This window comes from Hydractinia symbiolongicarpus, chromosome 8, assembly GCF_029227915.1.
Source record: "Hydractinia symbiolongicarpus strain clone_291-10 chromosome 8, HSymV2.1, whole genome shotgun sequence".
In the NCBI taxonomy this organism is placed as follows: Eukaryota; Metazoa; Cnidaria; class Hydrozoa; order Anthoathecata; family Hydractiniidae; genus Hydractinia; species Hydractinia symbiolongicarpus.
In genome coordinates this window covers 23,821,103-23,839,079 of record NC_079882.1, presented here as the reverse complement: position 1 = coordinate 23,839,079, position 17,977 = coordinate 23,821,103, and the positions used below count along the sequence as shown (strand labels likewise).

The 17,977-nt window shown below is 33.5% G+C and overlaps 2 protein-coding genes across 3 annotated transcripts; both read right to left on the bottom strand.

Moving 5' to 3' along the window:
* Positions 1-1,213: 1,213 nt before the first annotated feature.
* Positions 1,214-10,467, bottom strand: LOC130655035 (copine-3-like). 2 transcript variants are annotated; one of them, XM_057457736.1, is made up of 17 exons: positions 10,198-10,467; positions 8,118-8,283; positions 7,312-7,551; positions 6,847-6,912; positions 6,657-6,734; positions 5,721-5,804; positions 5,142-5,231; positions 4,741-4,836; positions 4,565-4,648; positions 4,418-4,477; positions 3,615-3,748; positions 3,415-3,469; positions 3,141-3,192; positions 2,746-2,885; positions 2,409-2,572; positions 1,838-1,910; positions 1,214-1,690 (listed from the first exon to the last, which is right to left on the bottom strand). In XM_057457736.1, exons 2-17 carry the CDS (start codon positions 8,265-8,267, stop codon positions 1,556-1,558), a joined length of 1,701 nt encoding a protein of 566 aa, XP_057313719.1. In that variant the 5' UTR covers positions 8,268-8,283; positions 10,198-10,467; the 3' UTR covers positions 1,214-1,555. The 2 variants fall into 2 exon arrangements, with proteins under 2 accessions (XP_057313719.1, XP_057313720.1); XM_057457737.1 differs by having other exon boundaries at positions 7,372-7,551; positions 10,198-10,466.
* Positions 10,468-11,598: 1,131 nt separating this feature from the next.
* Positions 11,599-16,396, bottom strand: LOC130655021 (proprotein convertase subtilisin/kexin type 5-like). The gene is made up of 9 exons (XM_057457723.1): positions 16,200-16,396; positions 15,288-15,422; positions 14,760-14,900; positions 14,247-14,543; positions 13,965-14,102; positions 13,439-13,624; positions 12,819-13,004; positions 12,246-12,398; positions 11,599-12,051 (listed from the first exon to the last, which is right to left on the bottom strand). The coding sequence occupies exons 1-9, from the start codon at positions 16,315-16,317 to the stop codon at positions 12,005-12,007; spliced, it is 1,401 nt and encodes a 466-aa protein (XP_057313706.1). The 5' UTR covers positions 16,318-16,396; the 3' UTR covers positions 11,599-12,004.
* Positions 16,397-17,977: the final 1,581 nt, after the last annotated feature.

Here is a 17,977-nt window from a genome sequence, read left to right as displayed (position 1 = left end):
AATGGCTGTTTTTGCTTACGGGTATATAATAAAACTAGTTAAACAACTGAAGTCAAAATAAAGGTTTTTCGTTTTTCTTATTTTGGTACTGCATACATCAGACGTTTGAACACATATTCTTGTAGGACTTCCTTAAAAGGGTAAGCAATCATGCAAATGATTAGTAACATTTAGCTAGCTAACTCTATACTAAACGTCTTTTCGGCTGATAATATTTCCAGTTCGTGTGTGAAACAAGCATGCTCTATATAGGCTTAAGTAGCACCTAGTTTAAAAGTAAAGAAATGCATTTAGTTTAAATAAATTCAAGAATCTCATGGTAATGTCACTAATTTGTACAATTGGTCTGGTTTTTTGTAAAGATGATTCTCCTGAACTTTAGCAAGTGTTTACATTTGCGTGTCTAAAAATAGGAGTATTTGTTGTGTTTTGAAGTGTCTAGCCACCTTCTAAGAACTTATTTTGGGTTCGGCGAACGCCAGAACGAGACAGTGAAGTTTACTATTTGGAATTAATTGCTTTTAAGCTTAGCGCATGCTGACTCTTCTTACAATGTGAACCTCGATATACTCGCCCACATGGTCATTAAAACAATAATGAAAGTGAAAGTCACGGACACGATTAGAGAGAATCTTTGAAATCTCACCTGTTAAAATGACAAAATATAGACGCTGTCCCCTCGTTTTATGTATATTTAGACGTGTTCAACTTTTCTTGTTTTTGACAAAAAATTGAAAAAAAGATACGTAAAAGTATGGTAAAACTCTCTATTTGATCCTTTTAACAACAAATTTAAGGATAATGCTAACAATATATATATAACACACATCATTAGAGCACAATATCGGTGTCCGATTTTTTTAAAAATCCCGCGCCTGTATGATTTGAATGCGGAAATTTGTTGCACCTGCCTTTATCCATTTTTTATGTTTATTAGTGAACATTTGCATTTAATTCTAATGAAGCAATCGCTAAAGACAAAGTGAGTCAGAAAAAGCGGGTTTTCTCGCATTGTAGTACTGATGCTTGTTTAAATGCACCAATTTAAAATATTAGTGATGTTCCGATTCAAAACAAAAGAATTTTGGACTGATTAGCTGGGCATAATTTGTGTTTAAAATCAAATTAGAGCAGTTTCTCTACATTTTGTTCCTACAACACCAAGAACCGCTTGGAAGAAAATCAGACTGTCTCGCGAAGTAACAAGAAGGACTGGAAAGAAAACTATTTCTGCTAATTAAAAAAAACATGTAAATGTCACAAATATTAAAAATATTAAAAAATGAAAAATAACAATCATAAAAAATTGAAAAATTATTTACAAATTTTGTATGTCGCTCGGCTTAACAAACTTTCTTTCAGGGTGAAAAGATGCTCACAGTATGCTAATTTTTTAATACTTCTTTTTACTACAGACTTTCTATAATTCACCAACCATATCTAGCACATTTATAATAACGAATCCAAATTCAGGTAGTAAAAATCGATAAAAAAAATTATCTAAATGAATTTAGCCTTTCATGCAATAACACTCCATACAGGTTAATACGACCGTTTAGGATATAGTGGGCATTTGCATATTTGGTATATGTGGAGGTGTGTTTGGTTGTATTCCTTTCTTTATGTAATAATCAACCACTTGTTTAGGCACTTCTGCTAGCACGGCTTTTGCGAGTTCAGCAGGTGCCACCTGAAATGAAGTTTTAACGAATTACAATAAATAAATTTACGGCAATGGATAGCTATCAGGTGGTGAAAGACGCATAAAATTTTCTTTTTTCCGTGGTTGCAAAACTTAAGTTTATAGAAATCATATGTTTTTAATATAGGTAATTACCTGACGATAATCTCTAAACGGCACAAATTGAACAATATCTCGCAGTGCTTCCGTACCATTTCTGGCTTTTAATCTGAAAAATTGTAATTATTTTACCAACAATTTTGTAATGTACATGCCGTGTGCTACCTTGACACAACCAACACGGTTGTGAAACTTAATGACGGCTTTTTCTATGTATCAAAAACAAACAGATTTTTTAGGTGACTGTAAAGAACACGCTACTTACTTTAAATATGAAACACGGGTGATTACATCTACTGGCAATAAGCTTTTACTCGTTGATAGAGCTTATTTTACTTTTGTTTACCAAAAATCATACAACGTTTTGTACATAATGCGTATTACGTGAAAGTGCCTGTTGTGGCATTGACCGGTGAGCATTATAGTTAGGTTTTAGTATGACGGTTTGAATGTAAAACAAATTAGACATAATTGAAGATAGAAAGTAGCACTCGACCGCTTAACTCTGTCCTTACCAAAAACACAACAACAAAGACTTTTCATTCGTTTAGAACACAAATGTGCAGATACTCGTTACGATTTGCAATTTTCTCGTAATTTTACTCACAATCCCTCATCGCAATCAAGAAAATTCATCTGCGAAAAATCAGCATCCCCCACACCAACAATAATAAGAGACATAGGTAGATATGAAGCATTGACAATAGCTGTTACAGTGTCCGTTATATCAGAAATGACCCCATCTGTGATGAGCAGCAGAATAAAATAGTTCTAAAAAAGAATGTATATAATCTCAAAGGTGTAAGACAAAGCAGATCCTTCCTACGCCAATTACCCAGCTTATTGTCCTCCAGTTTCGATTCTAGACATACATTTTTCTAACTTCCTTTACTCAACAAAAGAAAAAAATGCTATAAATTAGCATGTTTTTTTATCAAACATACAGATGCTGCGTATTGTTGATTTTTTGCTGCTGCATCAGCAAATCTTGCGACGTGGTTAATAATCGGTGCAACATTTGTTGGTCCATACAGTTCGATTTGACGAACACAATTTTGATAAGCTGCGATGATATCAGGTATACCTATAAGTATTGTAATGAAAACCGATGACAAAAACCATGCCCCAATAAAAAGTTGAACTACAAGTTGTTCGAAAGATTCACTAGCTCTAGGCCAGGTTTGATAATCAGTGACTTTATTATGTGTCATGCGATGCATAATTTTAAAAGTTAGGATATCGTTGGTTACTAATGCTATGACCAAAAAATCAATAATCATTTCGAATCTGCCAAAAACATTTCTGCTAAAAGTAGGAATTTAAATTACCACATACTTACCGTGACAATATGGATTTGTAGGGTTAAAATTTAGTGGAAACTCGAAAGAAATCTACAAAAAAACGCAAAAACGAAAACATGCATGCATGCAACTTCAGTATTTGATTCCTATTTTACTTAAGAAACCAATCACATTCTAGAATTCCTGTTGGCGAGCGAGTAGACACGTTTTTATTGAAATTCGTCTTAACCAGGAACTAAAACCTATTGTGAGAAGAGATGTTCTACAGCTGCAAAAGAGAGTGTGATCTTTTTTGAAAAAATAATTTTTTACCTGGCCATTTGGTGGAATCTTACATCCGTATCCCAACGCTGGAAACATTTTATCACTAAAATATATATGACATAACATACAATAAGTTTTGTTAATCAAGATATTAAAAAAAACACAACAACAGATCAATGAGCTAGTTAAAAAATGTTAAGTTAACCTTTTTAGTTTGATTTTTCATTTTAATAGAAAAACAAACTCACGTGTCGTAGTCTTGACAAACCTCTCCAACAGCGGATAAAGCTTTCACATATTCATTTGGTTCATAAGATTGGAAGTAATGCAGAGAACTAGGTTGAGTTGGGTTACCATTTGATGCTGTGAAGTCAATACCAACCTGAAGACATTAACGTCGTTTATACTTTTATCTTACAGTGGAATCCCCTTAAGTGGGACACTCTTTAAAGCAAACATCCCATTAAGACAGACATAGATGCTTGGAACGGATTAATATTAGATTAAACTCTCATAGAAAAAAATTTCCATAAAGCGGACACTAGTTAGGGTGGGCAGTTTTTTTGTTTTGTTTTTTTGCACTAAATAAAAATTTCTATTGTAAATACTTTCTTTAAAGAGAGTATTTACAGTGCAAAAATAAAGTGAAAGAGTGCAAAAATAAAATGGCAAAAAATTACAATTATTACTTCTTTTTTTTTTCTTCACATTTTTTTTTCTATTTTACACAACTTAAGCCAAGCCAAGAAATTTCGTCTACCATCACGAGAAAGATCAAACAGTTTTCAATCAATATTATTTTACTCAACGCTTGTAAACATGTTTTCGGTCCATTCTTTTAAAAAGAATACTTAAATACTTAAATACACAAAGTCTCACATTTCCCTTTTTTTTGCACCGATGGTATCAGTTAGGAAAATCAGAAGTTTTTCGCCAGCTTTTCTCAGTCAATCAACATTTGTACTTATCTTTCCTAGAATCATATTTACCCGTGGATAAGTTATTGTGTTATCTTTTACATAAACATTTGCAAACATTTGCATAAACTTACGGTGAAGTTGATTTGACAGCCACCCATAATATAATCCAAAAATGATGGTACTTTGTAAGTCTAAAGAAATCAGCGATGAATTCATAAAAAAGCTTTATTATGGAATTCAACAAATGTGCTTTAAAAATATATTTTTCTCTTTCTTACCTGAATTGAATTTAAAAGTATTATACCAGAGTTTTTGTATCCTTTCTTCTTTTGTTTCTTTGGATTAATACATTCCCATTGAAGCTAAATAAAATTACACATACATTAAAATTAATGTATCCCAATGGGATTAATTATTGTAGAATGTCAAAATTCTAAAAGTAGGGTTGTCTTGCCTTTAAAGTCTCTGCTGTTGCCATTTCAGCCATTGTTGTGTAGAATTCCCCAATCAGGTCATGACCGCCATCATCATCATAATCATAACAAGCAATCTAAATTTAGCAGTAAGAACGATAAGAAATACAAAAATAAAATGCAATTAAAAGTGTTGCAGAACTCCGTATCAAAACTTCATGATACTTCACTGAAAAGTTGTAAAAATCTATAAACAAACACATTTTCTATTTCTGAAAACACGAAAGATATAATGAAACAGATAACATCAGATTTATTCATTCTCAAACACATACTGTTGTGTTTTGAGTAAATGAACGTCTTTGTATTTAACGAAACAGGCATATCTGCTTATTATTGATTGAATGTTTTCAAAAAGAAGGTACTTTTAAATCAACTTTACCTTCAACCGGATATCATAGTTATTTGCACATAGTTTTTGAAGACTAATATTGAAGGGTTTCCATTTCGGATCAAGAGTATTATCAATATGCTAAAAGGTATAATGACATGTTGTTCAAGTCGAATTCGTACTCAGGGTTGTGGCCGAGAGAGAGAGAGAGGGGGGGGGGGGGGTTTGCAGAGTGCCACGTCCAAGTCTTTACTTTGCTATATTTTTTAAATGTGCAGTCAAAAGGTACAAAAACATATGTTTGCATACGGTGTATGAGCTTCTTCTTTGTGGTTAGGAATCGTTATAAAGTCATTGCAGGACCGACTTCAAGCAAATCCATTGTCCATTTGATGTTGACATTAAATTATGCATTCCAATGCCCTAATTACTTGAGAGTTAATTATTTTCGCTTAGTACATAGGAAAATGTTTAAAAATAGCGCATAATCTTGACAGCTAACTAGTGCATTTGGGCTGGGCTTGGGATAAAAACCTGTGCGTAGAAAATTTTAGAGGGATAATAATTTTTATAATCCCTATTTTTTCTATTTTTCAAGAAACTAACCTTGTATATTAAATTTTTACTTACGGGTGTGCGATGAACAGGTAGAAATGTACCATCACCACGATCCTTCGAAATTTCAAGATAAGGATCTGATAATGAAAAGACATCCTATAATAAAGAAAAATAAGTTCCACTTTTACTCTTGAAATCTGAGACTTTAAAAGTGTAAACAAGAGGACGAAACAATAATGGCTGTCAAAAAGCTGGGAGATAACAAAGACGGGGGTATATTCATTTGTTAGGTATCCTGTCATTGCATTTTTTCTTGGACCATTGTTTCAAACGTTGACAGAATAAATATCCTGCATTGTTGTGCAGGATAATACATTTTCTCACAGCTCACGTTAGATCTTTAATGTTATAAACTGATTAGAGCTGCATAAATAAACAGTTATAAAATATGCAAGGCTTTAACATCGGCTTGGCGGCCTGTTTCTTTAGTTCAATTAAATAAAAAGCCCAGATTTTTCATAATTTGTGATAAATCTTGTTGTAGAATAAAAAAGTGTAGGTAAAAAGTAATCAGTAAAAAATAGGAGTTTTTGCAAGTTTTTAGCTAAATCTTAGCTAAAATATTTTGCATGACTACAAGTTTTTTAAAGTTTGTCTTTACTAGGTTCAAGCAGTGTACACTTGCCCATGTTTACAGTAGACTAGGTGCTTAGGCTACTTTAAAAGATTTAAAATTTTAAAACTCCAAATTTTTTCTCTTTTTCCTAATTTTCCGTCTCGCATTGACCCTGATCTAGATTACTTTATACTGCGGGATTATTATAAAATGAGACTATCAGATTTTAAACCTGGCTTAGGCCTCCGTAAAAATGAACTTACTTCCTATGAATTGCACAATGCTTTCGGACTTTTTTAAAAAGCGGCCTGAAACGACTATCGCTGTTCCAATAATATTATGTTACTTGTCGACTGTTACAGCTAAAGAAGAGTAAATTAAAAGCAAATTACTTTTTTGTCCAGATGCTGTCCTTCGAATTGTAACATTACTTCAACGTTTGAGGAACCAACAATTTCTTCAGCTGTGATCTAAATTTTACAATATAAAGATAGGGAATGCGAAGGAAAGGAAAGTTACTATAGAAAACCAAACAACTAATAAAAAAACAAGTTGATATTGCAAAAAACGCTAACAACTTACATTCATTGTACCAGCAGGAAACTCGCCGAGATGTATTTCTTCAGTTAAAGTTCTCGCTGAAACAATCTAAGGAAAAATAGTATGTATAACTGCATAGCTGCAAGTCCTATAAAAAAAATCAACTTATAAGGTGGAACAGTTGAAAAGTTGTTTATTTAAGATATTTTGTTGGCGTGTTAATCGATGGCCCTATCGCTTGGAACGCTGAAAAACATTATATACAGAATCATGTGTTTTTGTACTGGATTCTTTTCCCGTTAAGATAACACTGGACCATCTTAGTATTATGGGATCATTTTTAATTTTGGTCTAGTATGGCTAGCAATGTTGGTTGATTTTCGCTTGTTATGGGTAATTTTGGGTGCTTGTGACCAGTTTTTAGTGATGACTGGTTTTTAACCATTGTCTTTGAGAATTTCATTACCAAATTTACTGTATTCATGAAGTAAAATTACACATCCACACCTGAAATACGTAAAAACTCTCAATAATAGTGGCATGTGTATGGACAGTCGACATACTAACTTGCGCAAGACTGCAATCCATATCGCCAAGTAAAACCTGTTGAGAAAGATCTTCCACAGCTTCGTCAACGTCATAAACAATGAATTTCATTTTCTGCACTTCCTCAAATCTGTAGTCAACTTCAACACTTTCTGTAAACTCAGGATTTAAACTATTTTTTATCACTTCAGTACGTCCAACCTAAATTAGTATATAGCATATAGGAGCATATATATTTCATTGACCAGGACAATATCTAATTTCAAAATAAAATTTCTGTTTAATGCATTTTGTTTAGCACAAAAGCATAGTAAAAAAAGGCTCGAATGTGAACGTATCATGACAATAGTTTTATTTACCAGAAATAAATAAATATCAGATAGGTTTAGATACAAGTAGTACCTGATCCTACCTAATCTTACTTACAAATTATTTTTGTGTACCCTTAACATAACTTTCAGCCTTTCGTCTAACGCAAATACTAACGGATTAACTTCAAAATTTTGCTGATTGCAAACGCAATTTTGTACTTATGCTTAAATCCCCATTTTTATGTGAACATTTACTGTCATGTATCGTTTCTATTAGACATTTTATAACTATCAGGATTGCTTTATATAGCTACCTTTACAAACTACGTAGCATTGATTCTTACCACCAATCTCTAAAGCCACACAAATGATTTTGTACCCTAGTAACACGTTCACTTTTACACATTTTCTTATTTTATGGAGCAATACTTAGAACATTAAAACTTGTTCTCTTACTTCTGTCCATTTTCCACCACACTCCATCATCACCTGTATAGCCGAATCAGACTTTGAGAGAATGTCTCCATTCCATAATCCTTTGCAAGAGAAGGACAAAGACACACGAGTTACCAATGACGTTTGAACGGGAGGGCCAAATTGAGCCATGATTATATCTATCTATCTAAAAACAAGAATAATGAGATGCCCGTTATTTTTTCCTTACCTTTTTCATTTGTAAACTCTTTGCCTATATTGTGTCGAGCGTGAAACGGTGGTCTATATATTAGACAGGATCATATGTTTTTAAAGGTTTTTGGATGACGTCATCAACCCGTCAATTCTGAAACGGTCAAGGGACCAAACTCTGGGGAATTTAACCATTTTTGATTGTAGGTTGCCCCCAGTTATCCGCGCAGGAAACGAAGTCAGTTATTTTCATTTGTTTCAAAGTTATCTTTTCTCAAACAATGATTTCTCCTGTGTTATTATCAACCGCATTCTCTCTTGGCACGACATACGAAATGCGATATATAAAAAATAGGCACACGCCTGGACTTATCCACGTCCTAGTTTCTGTAATAATATAAGGAAACCGCATCCTGTCTGCCACACTGAGTGATGTAGTGCTGAAAACGCACACAATAGCGATATTACGACTGGCAAAAGTCTATAAACCGGTGGATCCGCGGATCCCTCGACGGAAAAACGGCCAGTATAAGGTAAGCATTAGTCTGTTTTATTGACGTGATTATGTAATATTAAAATCGCTACTTTGTCGTTTAGCAAATGAGACGAAAAAAAAATCTTTTTTGCATGCAATGCACATAGACTTGGTGTTTCAGTATTTAGGAGTAGTTATCAGGGTCCGTGGAATAATCTGCTGAGGCTGAAAAACGATGGAAAATATAGTCATCACATGATGGTTTGATGATGTCAATAATAGCCTGTCCGTTTACTATTTTTTTAACAAATTTGTCCAGCTATTTCTTTTATAATGTTGAAAATCTGATTAAACTTCAAAGGTGTAAGTACAATTTAATGGTTGCACTAACCTTATTTAACCTTAATTAACTTCATGTCAAACTAATGAATGTGTTTAAGTCTTTTTTATAGAAAATTGTAAAAAATAAAATCCAAACAAGCACAATTCAGTAATAAGCAACTATTATTACGGAAACTGGTCGTTAACCCCGGGAAAAGTTCCATTGCTAATAACAAACCTAGACCATTGTCCAGGCTTTTTATTAGCAATATTGATAGGCAACATAAGACGGAAATCCTTAAGAAAAAAAAGCAATTGGCTAGTAACAGTACAGCCTAAAGTAGGGAAAAAAGTTATGTAAATTTTATACAAAAAGCGTGATAAACTGAGTAATTACCGTGTGATTTCGCTTAGCGTTTTGACTTATAAAACCAAAAAAATGCACGAACACATCAAATAGGTCAATAAGCAATAATAAACACGAGCCTCAGTCTATATTTCGTGTTCCTTTTAAATAAAATCGTGTATTTGGAATGTCTAAGTTTTAATTTTTTAGAAGATCTTTTTATTCTGTGTTTATGACCTTTATAAATATCTCGCCTGCAATATAGTATTGGTTTCCAACTCCTATCTAACTGACTATGTCCCAAATGGTCAATTGCAACGTCACAGATATAAACTTCGTACCTAAACTCTTTAATTACTTGGAAGTCATTTAAATGACGTTTCAGGCCAAAATTGGTGTTTGTTTTCGACAAAATTTGGCACAGTTAACAAAAAAGTGACATGACGGTGACATCAAAATTTTCATTTTTTCACCTAAATGTCAGTTTAGGCCAAAGCTGGTCCAAAAATTAAAACTACTTGATTTTCAACAAAATTTGGCACAGTTAACAAACAAAGTATGTGGCATTAAAATCTTGATTTTTTGTCACCTAAATGTAATTTAAGACCCAAAACGTTTCAATCGCGCGACTTTCAACCATGAGTGATAGGCTTTATTTTTTGTTAGCAGAAATTGTAAGATTGGGTCGCATTGTCGATGTTTCATATAGTTGTGTTTTTTATAGCGAGTTTATGAAGCGCCTGCATTTTGTTCAAATAAGTACTCACCTCTAGCTAGTACATCTAAACTTCACGAATAAAATGCTGACAGACTTCAAGCTGGTGTTTTAAAAAAGCTCTGTAAATTGATTCCTTTCAACGCTATAACAGTGTCTGAATTTATTAAAAGGATTAAAAAAGATATTAATCAACCAATTACAAAACAAGTTTTAATTTCACTTATTTTTTTTTCTTTCTTCGCGCTTAGACATAAGATCTTTTGCAATGAGCAGTGCAACATCCACTTTGTGGAATCAGTAGACTCAAAACAGCTATGATCTTATGAGAACCAAATCAAAATTATATGACTCTGCCAGCACCACTAAAAAAGACCTGGTGACGAGGATGGGAATATCAGCGATGTAATTAAGAGCAACGAAAGTAAATGCTGTCACCATGACAACTGTCAGTAACAGCTGACGTACACAAACTTACTGACAAGATTAATATTTTTTTCTATTGTTTTTACTTATATAAGTGAGAGTTTTACGCCCACGCTGTCAGTTTTATATTTCTGACCGCTCTGCGAATGCTTGTTCTTAAATCATGAACACACATTTTTCTTACATAACAGCATTTTTAAGCATTGCGAAGCTCAGATCTTATAATAACGAGACAACTCGTAATGTCTTATGTGCAGTAATTAACAGAATATGGACTGAAAGGAAAGAACAAACAACAGGAATTATAAAAAAACAATAGTTTCTCGGGCTTTTCCTTGTTCAAAAAGTCATGCAAGTTTTACAAGACTACAAACGGGATTAAACAAAAGTATGATTTGTTCCCAGGGCTCTTGTATTTATGATAACTTCGGTAGTTTAGCTGCATTTGCGTGTGTTGTGCACGAGATGTTTTGTTTTAGATTTGCTGTTCTGTTGTATAGAAATTTTTATTTTGGTTCCGAAATTTTTGCAAGAGAAATGGTGTGTACATAAATAGTCAAACTTCATAGCATCAGAGAATACCTGCAGACTACTGTCTTGTGTTTTCGGCTTTACTGAAAAATTTTACTAACTAACCCGGTAACTCCGAAACATGCCAAATAGGGTGGCATCAAAGTTAAATTACCGTCACACTATTTATTAGGCATAACTCATGACTACTCTATGTTGAGACATACAGAGAGGTCCATATGAATTAAATTACCCATTCAAAAGTGCTTAGGTTTACCAACGTTGAGGTAGCTGTTGGTCAGATTTCGGCTGCCAAGATTGTCAGAAAAAAGCAATAGATATTTGGATTTTTAAAGAAAACGTTGTAATGTAATCCCTGTCTTTTTGCTGGGAGCGGAAACATCGTTTTTGAGGCATTTCCGCTCCCTAATAACGGTTAAGGGGCCACGAAACCCTAGAAATGAGGTAAGCTAGCATAGCTAGGGTCAAAAAATAACCTAACAGATTCCACAGTACATATAAGTATAATAACAAAAAGATATTTATTAAATAAAATATAAACACACAATTTTACAAATGCTTTTCAAAGAGTTTCGCACCAATCAAATAATTTCTACTCAGCGTCTCTTCTACGTCTATGAATTGACCAATGCTTACTTCAAGTTGGACTGGAGACGAATTGGGGTACATTAGGTGAAGGCACTTATTAAATATTTTTCAACAAAAATGGACCGCTTATTATTTGAGAGAGGTATGTAGTGGCGCCAATTCAAGTAAACACAGGCTTTCATGAGGTTAAATATACACTTTAAAACAAAAAAAACAAGATAATGTTGGTCATGTTAAAATGTTCTAGATGCGATGACAATCTTGAACGGTAAAAAAAATATTTTCTTCAGAAAAAGCCCTGGGGTTTAAGCAAATTACTTTTGGTTCACTCCCTCGAATACATTTTCCGGGCGGTTAGAATCTAAAAAAAGAAATGTCATCATAATTAAAACAAAGAAACGAATTTAAAAACAATAAAAAATATTTTTGAATTTGAAAAAAACTTCGGAAAATGTCATTAGGAACTTTCTTTTAGGTCTCAGATTAGAAGAAAAAAAACGTGTTTGGTAAATAGAGTGACAGTTTTCCAAAACAAATTTAAAAAAAGTATTTTACCTGTAGCCGCGCATTCTTTGAATTTAAAATTGTATTGTTGTTTTGCAGGACAAGTTGTACACCGCTTCAGCGACTTATTCAACACCAAGGGTTCAAAACATTCTGTGCAGACATCGTCTTCCGTACACTTGTTGCAAAACACAGTTGAGCACTCTAAATAAGAAATTTGATGGTGAAAATTTGCTGTTGGAATATACACAAGTGCTTTAGATACTAGATATTAAGTAATATGTGTTCACAGTTGTTGCCAGGTCCTTTTTACTTCAGTGACAAAATTTGACAGAGTAAAAGTTCGATATTGTTATGCGCTTCAAGTCACCTGACTTTATGCACACCTCCACATACGAAATGCTGGGAACTGCGGGTATAAACGTTTAAATGAAAGACGGCCTTAAAGTGGTAAAAGAAAACGAAACAAGACTTTTTCTAGACATGTATGGTCCTAAAAGCTACGTAATTAAAATGTAATTAAAACTGAAAGTTCGATTTTGCTTCTTTAATACTGTTTTAGTAATTCAAATAAAACTTTATTGATTAGTTATATGATGGAGATTATATGATGGAGATACTTACTAGCACATGCAGTTATGTTAGTTCCTGGTTTTAGGGAAGAGTAAAAGCCTGGTGGACAGGTTTGGTAGCAGTGATCATTGAATGATCCCCTGAACAAAGAAAAGCCTTCGGAGCATTCTTCACAACCTGAATGCAATGAGTGGAGGTCTGATCGTACACAGCTTTTGCAGTTGGATATTGAGCAAGCTAAAACAGAAGAAAGTAGATATATGCTACCATAAGAATATAATGTATTTCGATACTTTATTAGCCGTTTTAAAATAATATGTCATTTTTCTCTTCAATATTTATATTTTTATTTTATAATATTGACGCATCAACTTCGATTTATTGCATGTTTCACATGTATGTACATTCTTCTTAAACGATAATGATGAAATTTTATTTTAAGATCAACGTAAACTTTTCATACTATTTTATCCCACTATTATAATGTATTTAAAAATGAGGCATAGCTTAGTGTGAATAGACTGATACAGAAATTAATGTGGCATTAAACCTCGCGACGGTGATAAGAACCCTTTTCAATATAAAAAGACACAAGATAACTTAGGTGCAAGGAAAGAAAAGGTCATTTTAAAGCAAGCACGCAATATCTTAAGTAAATACAAATCACATACCTGGTTGTGGAGTTTTGACGCAGTACTTCACACCACCAACTATATCCTGTTTATATCCTACCGGGCATGTTCTAACACACTCCACTGTGATGTTGAAAGCATCCAGAAGCATGGAGTAACCCTTGAAACATTTATCACATTCTGACAGCGAAGCTTTGCATGAAGCGCAACGGCGGTCGGCGCAGGCTGAAAAGTGTGAATGAGGTAATAGAAAAACATGTATAGTGGGAAAAAAATTGCCCTAAATATTTTTTTGCATTAGCGCTCTGTTTATATCAGTTGGTTGAGATGAAACAGCAACTTGTTTTGAAATTCTTGTTAAATTTGATCACCCTCTTCCCCAGGTTTTTTTGCCTTTTTGATATCAAAAAGGCGGAAAACACTGGGAATGAGGGTGAGATTTGATGCGATTATTTAATTATTTATTTATTAATTTATTTCACATATTTAAGATTCTTATTGTTTGTGAGGGAAAAAAATCAAAGAAGAGGGTTTGACAGCATTTGAGAATCTGAATTTGTCGTACCTACACATAACGATCCTAATGCAGAATAACCAACAGGACATTGCGTCAGACAGTAACTACCCCGTGTTGGCGGATAAAACTTAAAATAACCAGTTTCACAATTGACACAATTGGCATCTTTACATCCTTGAGGTAATGCTGTAAAAAATGAAAAGAAATGATTAGAAGTAAAGCTTAAATCATGCTGAGTAAAGTGGAATGAGCACTTAGAACATGTTAGAAGTGAAAGCAACCAAAAAATTATTGGAAATGAGAAATATAGAATAGACAGAATAAGCGCACCATTGGTAATTGTTTTTTTAGGGGTGGTATTTTTAGTCGTTCCAGCTACAGTTGTTGTTGTTGTTGTTGTTGTTGTTGTCGTAGTGGTGGTGATCGCTGTTTCTGGCATACTTGTTGTCTTAATCCGTCTTCTTACACAGCTCTGGACACCATTTTGATTTATCTTGACGTAGCCAGATGGACACCTTTGAACGCAGATAACAGAATCCATAAAATTGCTATATAACGAAAATCCGGCGTTGCACTTCTCACATGCCCACTGATCCTTGCAACGATCGCAATCTTCAATTGTACATACTAAACGACAAACCACATTTCAAAATGGTGTCAAAGAATTTATCCTGAAGTAAAAGAAAAACACACAAGTGTTATTTGCTTACTTCAGTATCCAAATACTGACTCATATTTAAAACAACACAAATTTATACCAACCAATGTTTTTACGCTAAGTTCTCCTCATCGGTATCAGAGCCTCATAAAACAACAGGCAACGAACCAGGACAGGTAACCTACCTTCACACATATTACTGCTTGTCACCATGTATCCTGAGGGACAATCTTTGACACATCTGTCGTAAAATGGATAAGTATACATCCATTTGTAGCCAGGAATACAATGGACACAAAATTCATCAGCACAACCTGTTGGAATGACTATATGAAAAGAAATCTTTTGTTAGCGGGGAAAGTAATAGTTTAGAGAGCCATATGAACAAAACAAATAATGCATCGCAAACCGAACCCAAGTTTCTCTTGAAGCTGGTGACAAGATTACGTTAATAAAACATCTGTAGATAGAGGGTAAAGTTATCAAAAAAATAGTTACGTAGGCTCTTTCCGCATAAATATAAAGTTTTATTTGCTTGCTAAAAGTTAACTCTGTGTGTTGATATAGAATCTAATTTTCAAAATAAGATTCAGTCTAAAACGCGTTCGTAAGTAAAGTCCTCCTGAGTTTTATAAGTTACATTCTAATTAAACAGTTAAAAATTAAAGCAAAAAAAATCACTACACGTTTGTATAAATTTTAGTATGACGTACCAATTGGTTTACAATGATGTCCCCAGTGAAGAGAGTATCCTTCTTTATAGTTTGTTGGACATTTTCTTTTGCAACCAACTATTTTGTTGTCGTCATTAAGGATGGTTTTGTAATGTCGAAGACGGCACATCAAACCTAAAAATAAAAAATCTTACTACTTCACACAAACGAAGAATACATATCTGTCTCGTTATTGTTCTAAATTCCTTTGCCTTGACAAAAGAAGACTTGGACGCATAGCCGCGAAAATTAATTTTTGCGAAATTCACTTTTGTTTTGTCAATCGTTAAACTTCATTTCCAAAAATTTTAACATTAAGGTGCACAACCTCGTCTCCAGGGTCTTGTGGCCCCTGAGCCATTATTTTAGAGCCGCTATCAACTTCATCAACAAGGCAAAATGCCCTGGGAACGAGGTTGGAAGGTGTACATTGTTTAAATAGTAGTCTCTTACCTCGTCCATCAAATTTTAAGCACCTATTTTGGTAGCATTTGTAAAAGATGAGTTAGTCTCACAAAATCTACTTACGAACGGAATGGAATGGAAATTTCCCCTTAACACAATGCTAATAACTGAATGAATAAGACTAAGTGGATTTTCCAAGACAAGCGTTCGTGCATTATTGGTGAATTACAAGAATTATTCTTATTCTTGTTAGGGTAAAAACAGCTCTTGATTTCACAATTTAGTAAAGAGTCCTTAGTCCTTAGTTCGCTTGGATATCAAATATGTATATCAGGCTATGGGTTATAAAAGTTCATGTCGGAAACGCTAGCAGTTGTAACTACTCCCCTCACTCTTGTAAATTCTATTTACTGCAAATAATCAATTTTACAGGCAAGTTTTTAGGGAATGATATATTTTGGACACAAATATTTAAAAAGAAACCGGAAGAAAAAAGCACTTCCTAACCTTTAAATCCATTTTGAGGCTTGCTTTTTGATTTTTTCTTTCTCCACCAATGACCGGATGAAAGATCGAATAACTGAAGAACCAAAAGAGCAAGAAACAAAACAACGAAAATTTTCATGACTGTAAACTTCTCAAAATGATATACTTTCTCTACAATAATCGACGTCTGTTTTGTCAAATTTCATTCATCACAGACGAACTTATATTTTATTTATAGAAAAGAAATCTGAGATGTTTTTTTAAGGTGATAAACCGAGTGAAAACAAAATATAATCGCAGTGACGTGTCCTTCATGTCAACAAATTGTAAGTACTGTCATGATGGGAGTGACATAAATTATGGTCACGTGATCTCTTATTGACGTCAAAAGAATTCGTTTTATAATTAACGAAACGAATGTATATGTTACATCTTTTCCTGTTCAAGTTTATGTCTGGGAGATGAAACGCAATGCAAAAATGAAAAGTTAGATAAGAAAACGCTGTTATTACTTCCGTATAATAGTACAAAAAATAGTTTAATGGTACAAAGAAAAATACTTGTTTCTTAACAATTGTAAACCTATATTATTTTATTTTTAGAAGAAATTAATGTTTAGTAAGTTATTAATGCGTTCTTCATTTTTAGAAAAATCTCAACCGTGACGTTCTTATGAACTGCGTTTTTATAAAAAAATTGTTTTCTGTAATTTTTCTTCAAACTTGAACCAAACGTTTCATTCCAAAAGGATTATCAACTGTTCTTGCGGATTATGGTTTTGTAGAGATTTTACCAAAAAGTGCTACCAAAAAGCTCGTGATGTTTTTCGCTATAACGAAAAAAGCAGACAAATTAAAACGAATCATAACTCTTCCTAAAATAAAAAAAAACAGTAGGAGGCAGTAAAATTAATATATATAAGTTATAAGCTTGAAACTTTTATTAAAAAGTAACTATTGGATATGTTGCAAAGTTTTTATCAAAAATATGATATTTTTAATTAAAGATAATTAACTCCTATATGTACGGAGGTGTGGCACCCGAGGGCCAAAATATGCTGATATCAGCAGCAAATATTTGAAAATCATAAGGCAGAACCACATTTTTTCAAAATTACCCAGAGTTCCTCAACGTTGTCCGTCACTTTGGCTAGCGCTGAAACTTGTGACTAAGACGGGGTTGGAAGCTCAGGGATCGTGGCTTGAAACTGAAGGCATGCAAAGAAATGCCATGAGTAGTGCAAGGGAAAGAAGAGGAATTCTTAAGTAATTTTTTTTCATTGGATTTACAGAATTTGAGGTACCCCACAATGAGAAGTAAAGAACAGAAACGCCTTTCCGATGTCTGATGATGAGGGATGGTCACATCTGGATAATATTTATTTTGTGATTTTAAGCTACCTCTAGCCAGTACCATGCCAGCACTCCAGGGCACATTTGTTATTAAATAAATAAGTGATAAAGTTCAAGAGCTAAATATATTACTTCAATGTAGCTAGCTGCACAAAAGATTTTTCAAAGCATTCTGTCATTTTAAATAAAAATAGCTAGGTAGTTATTTGGACCTCCCATAGCAGTGAACATTCAAGACTTGAGTATATAGCTAGTTAGGTATGCAAGACATTGCATGTTGGTAAACATGTTTCCACGACAAACTGAAACCTATATTTCATAAATAAATTATGTAGATTTTCAGTTTTCTTTTATGAAATAACAAAATTTGGGAAAGTATAGCCAGAAGTAATATTCGCTTGAAGTGGGAAGACCTAAAGTCTTCATGTTAAGACTTAGTAAAGTGTA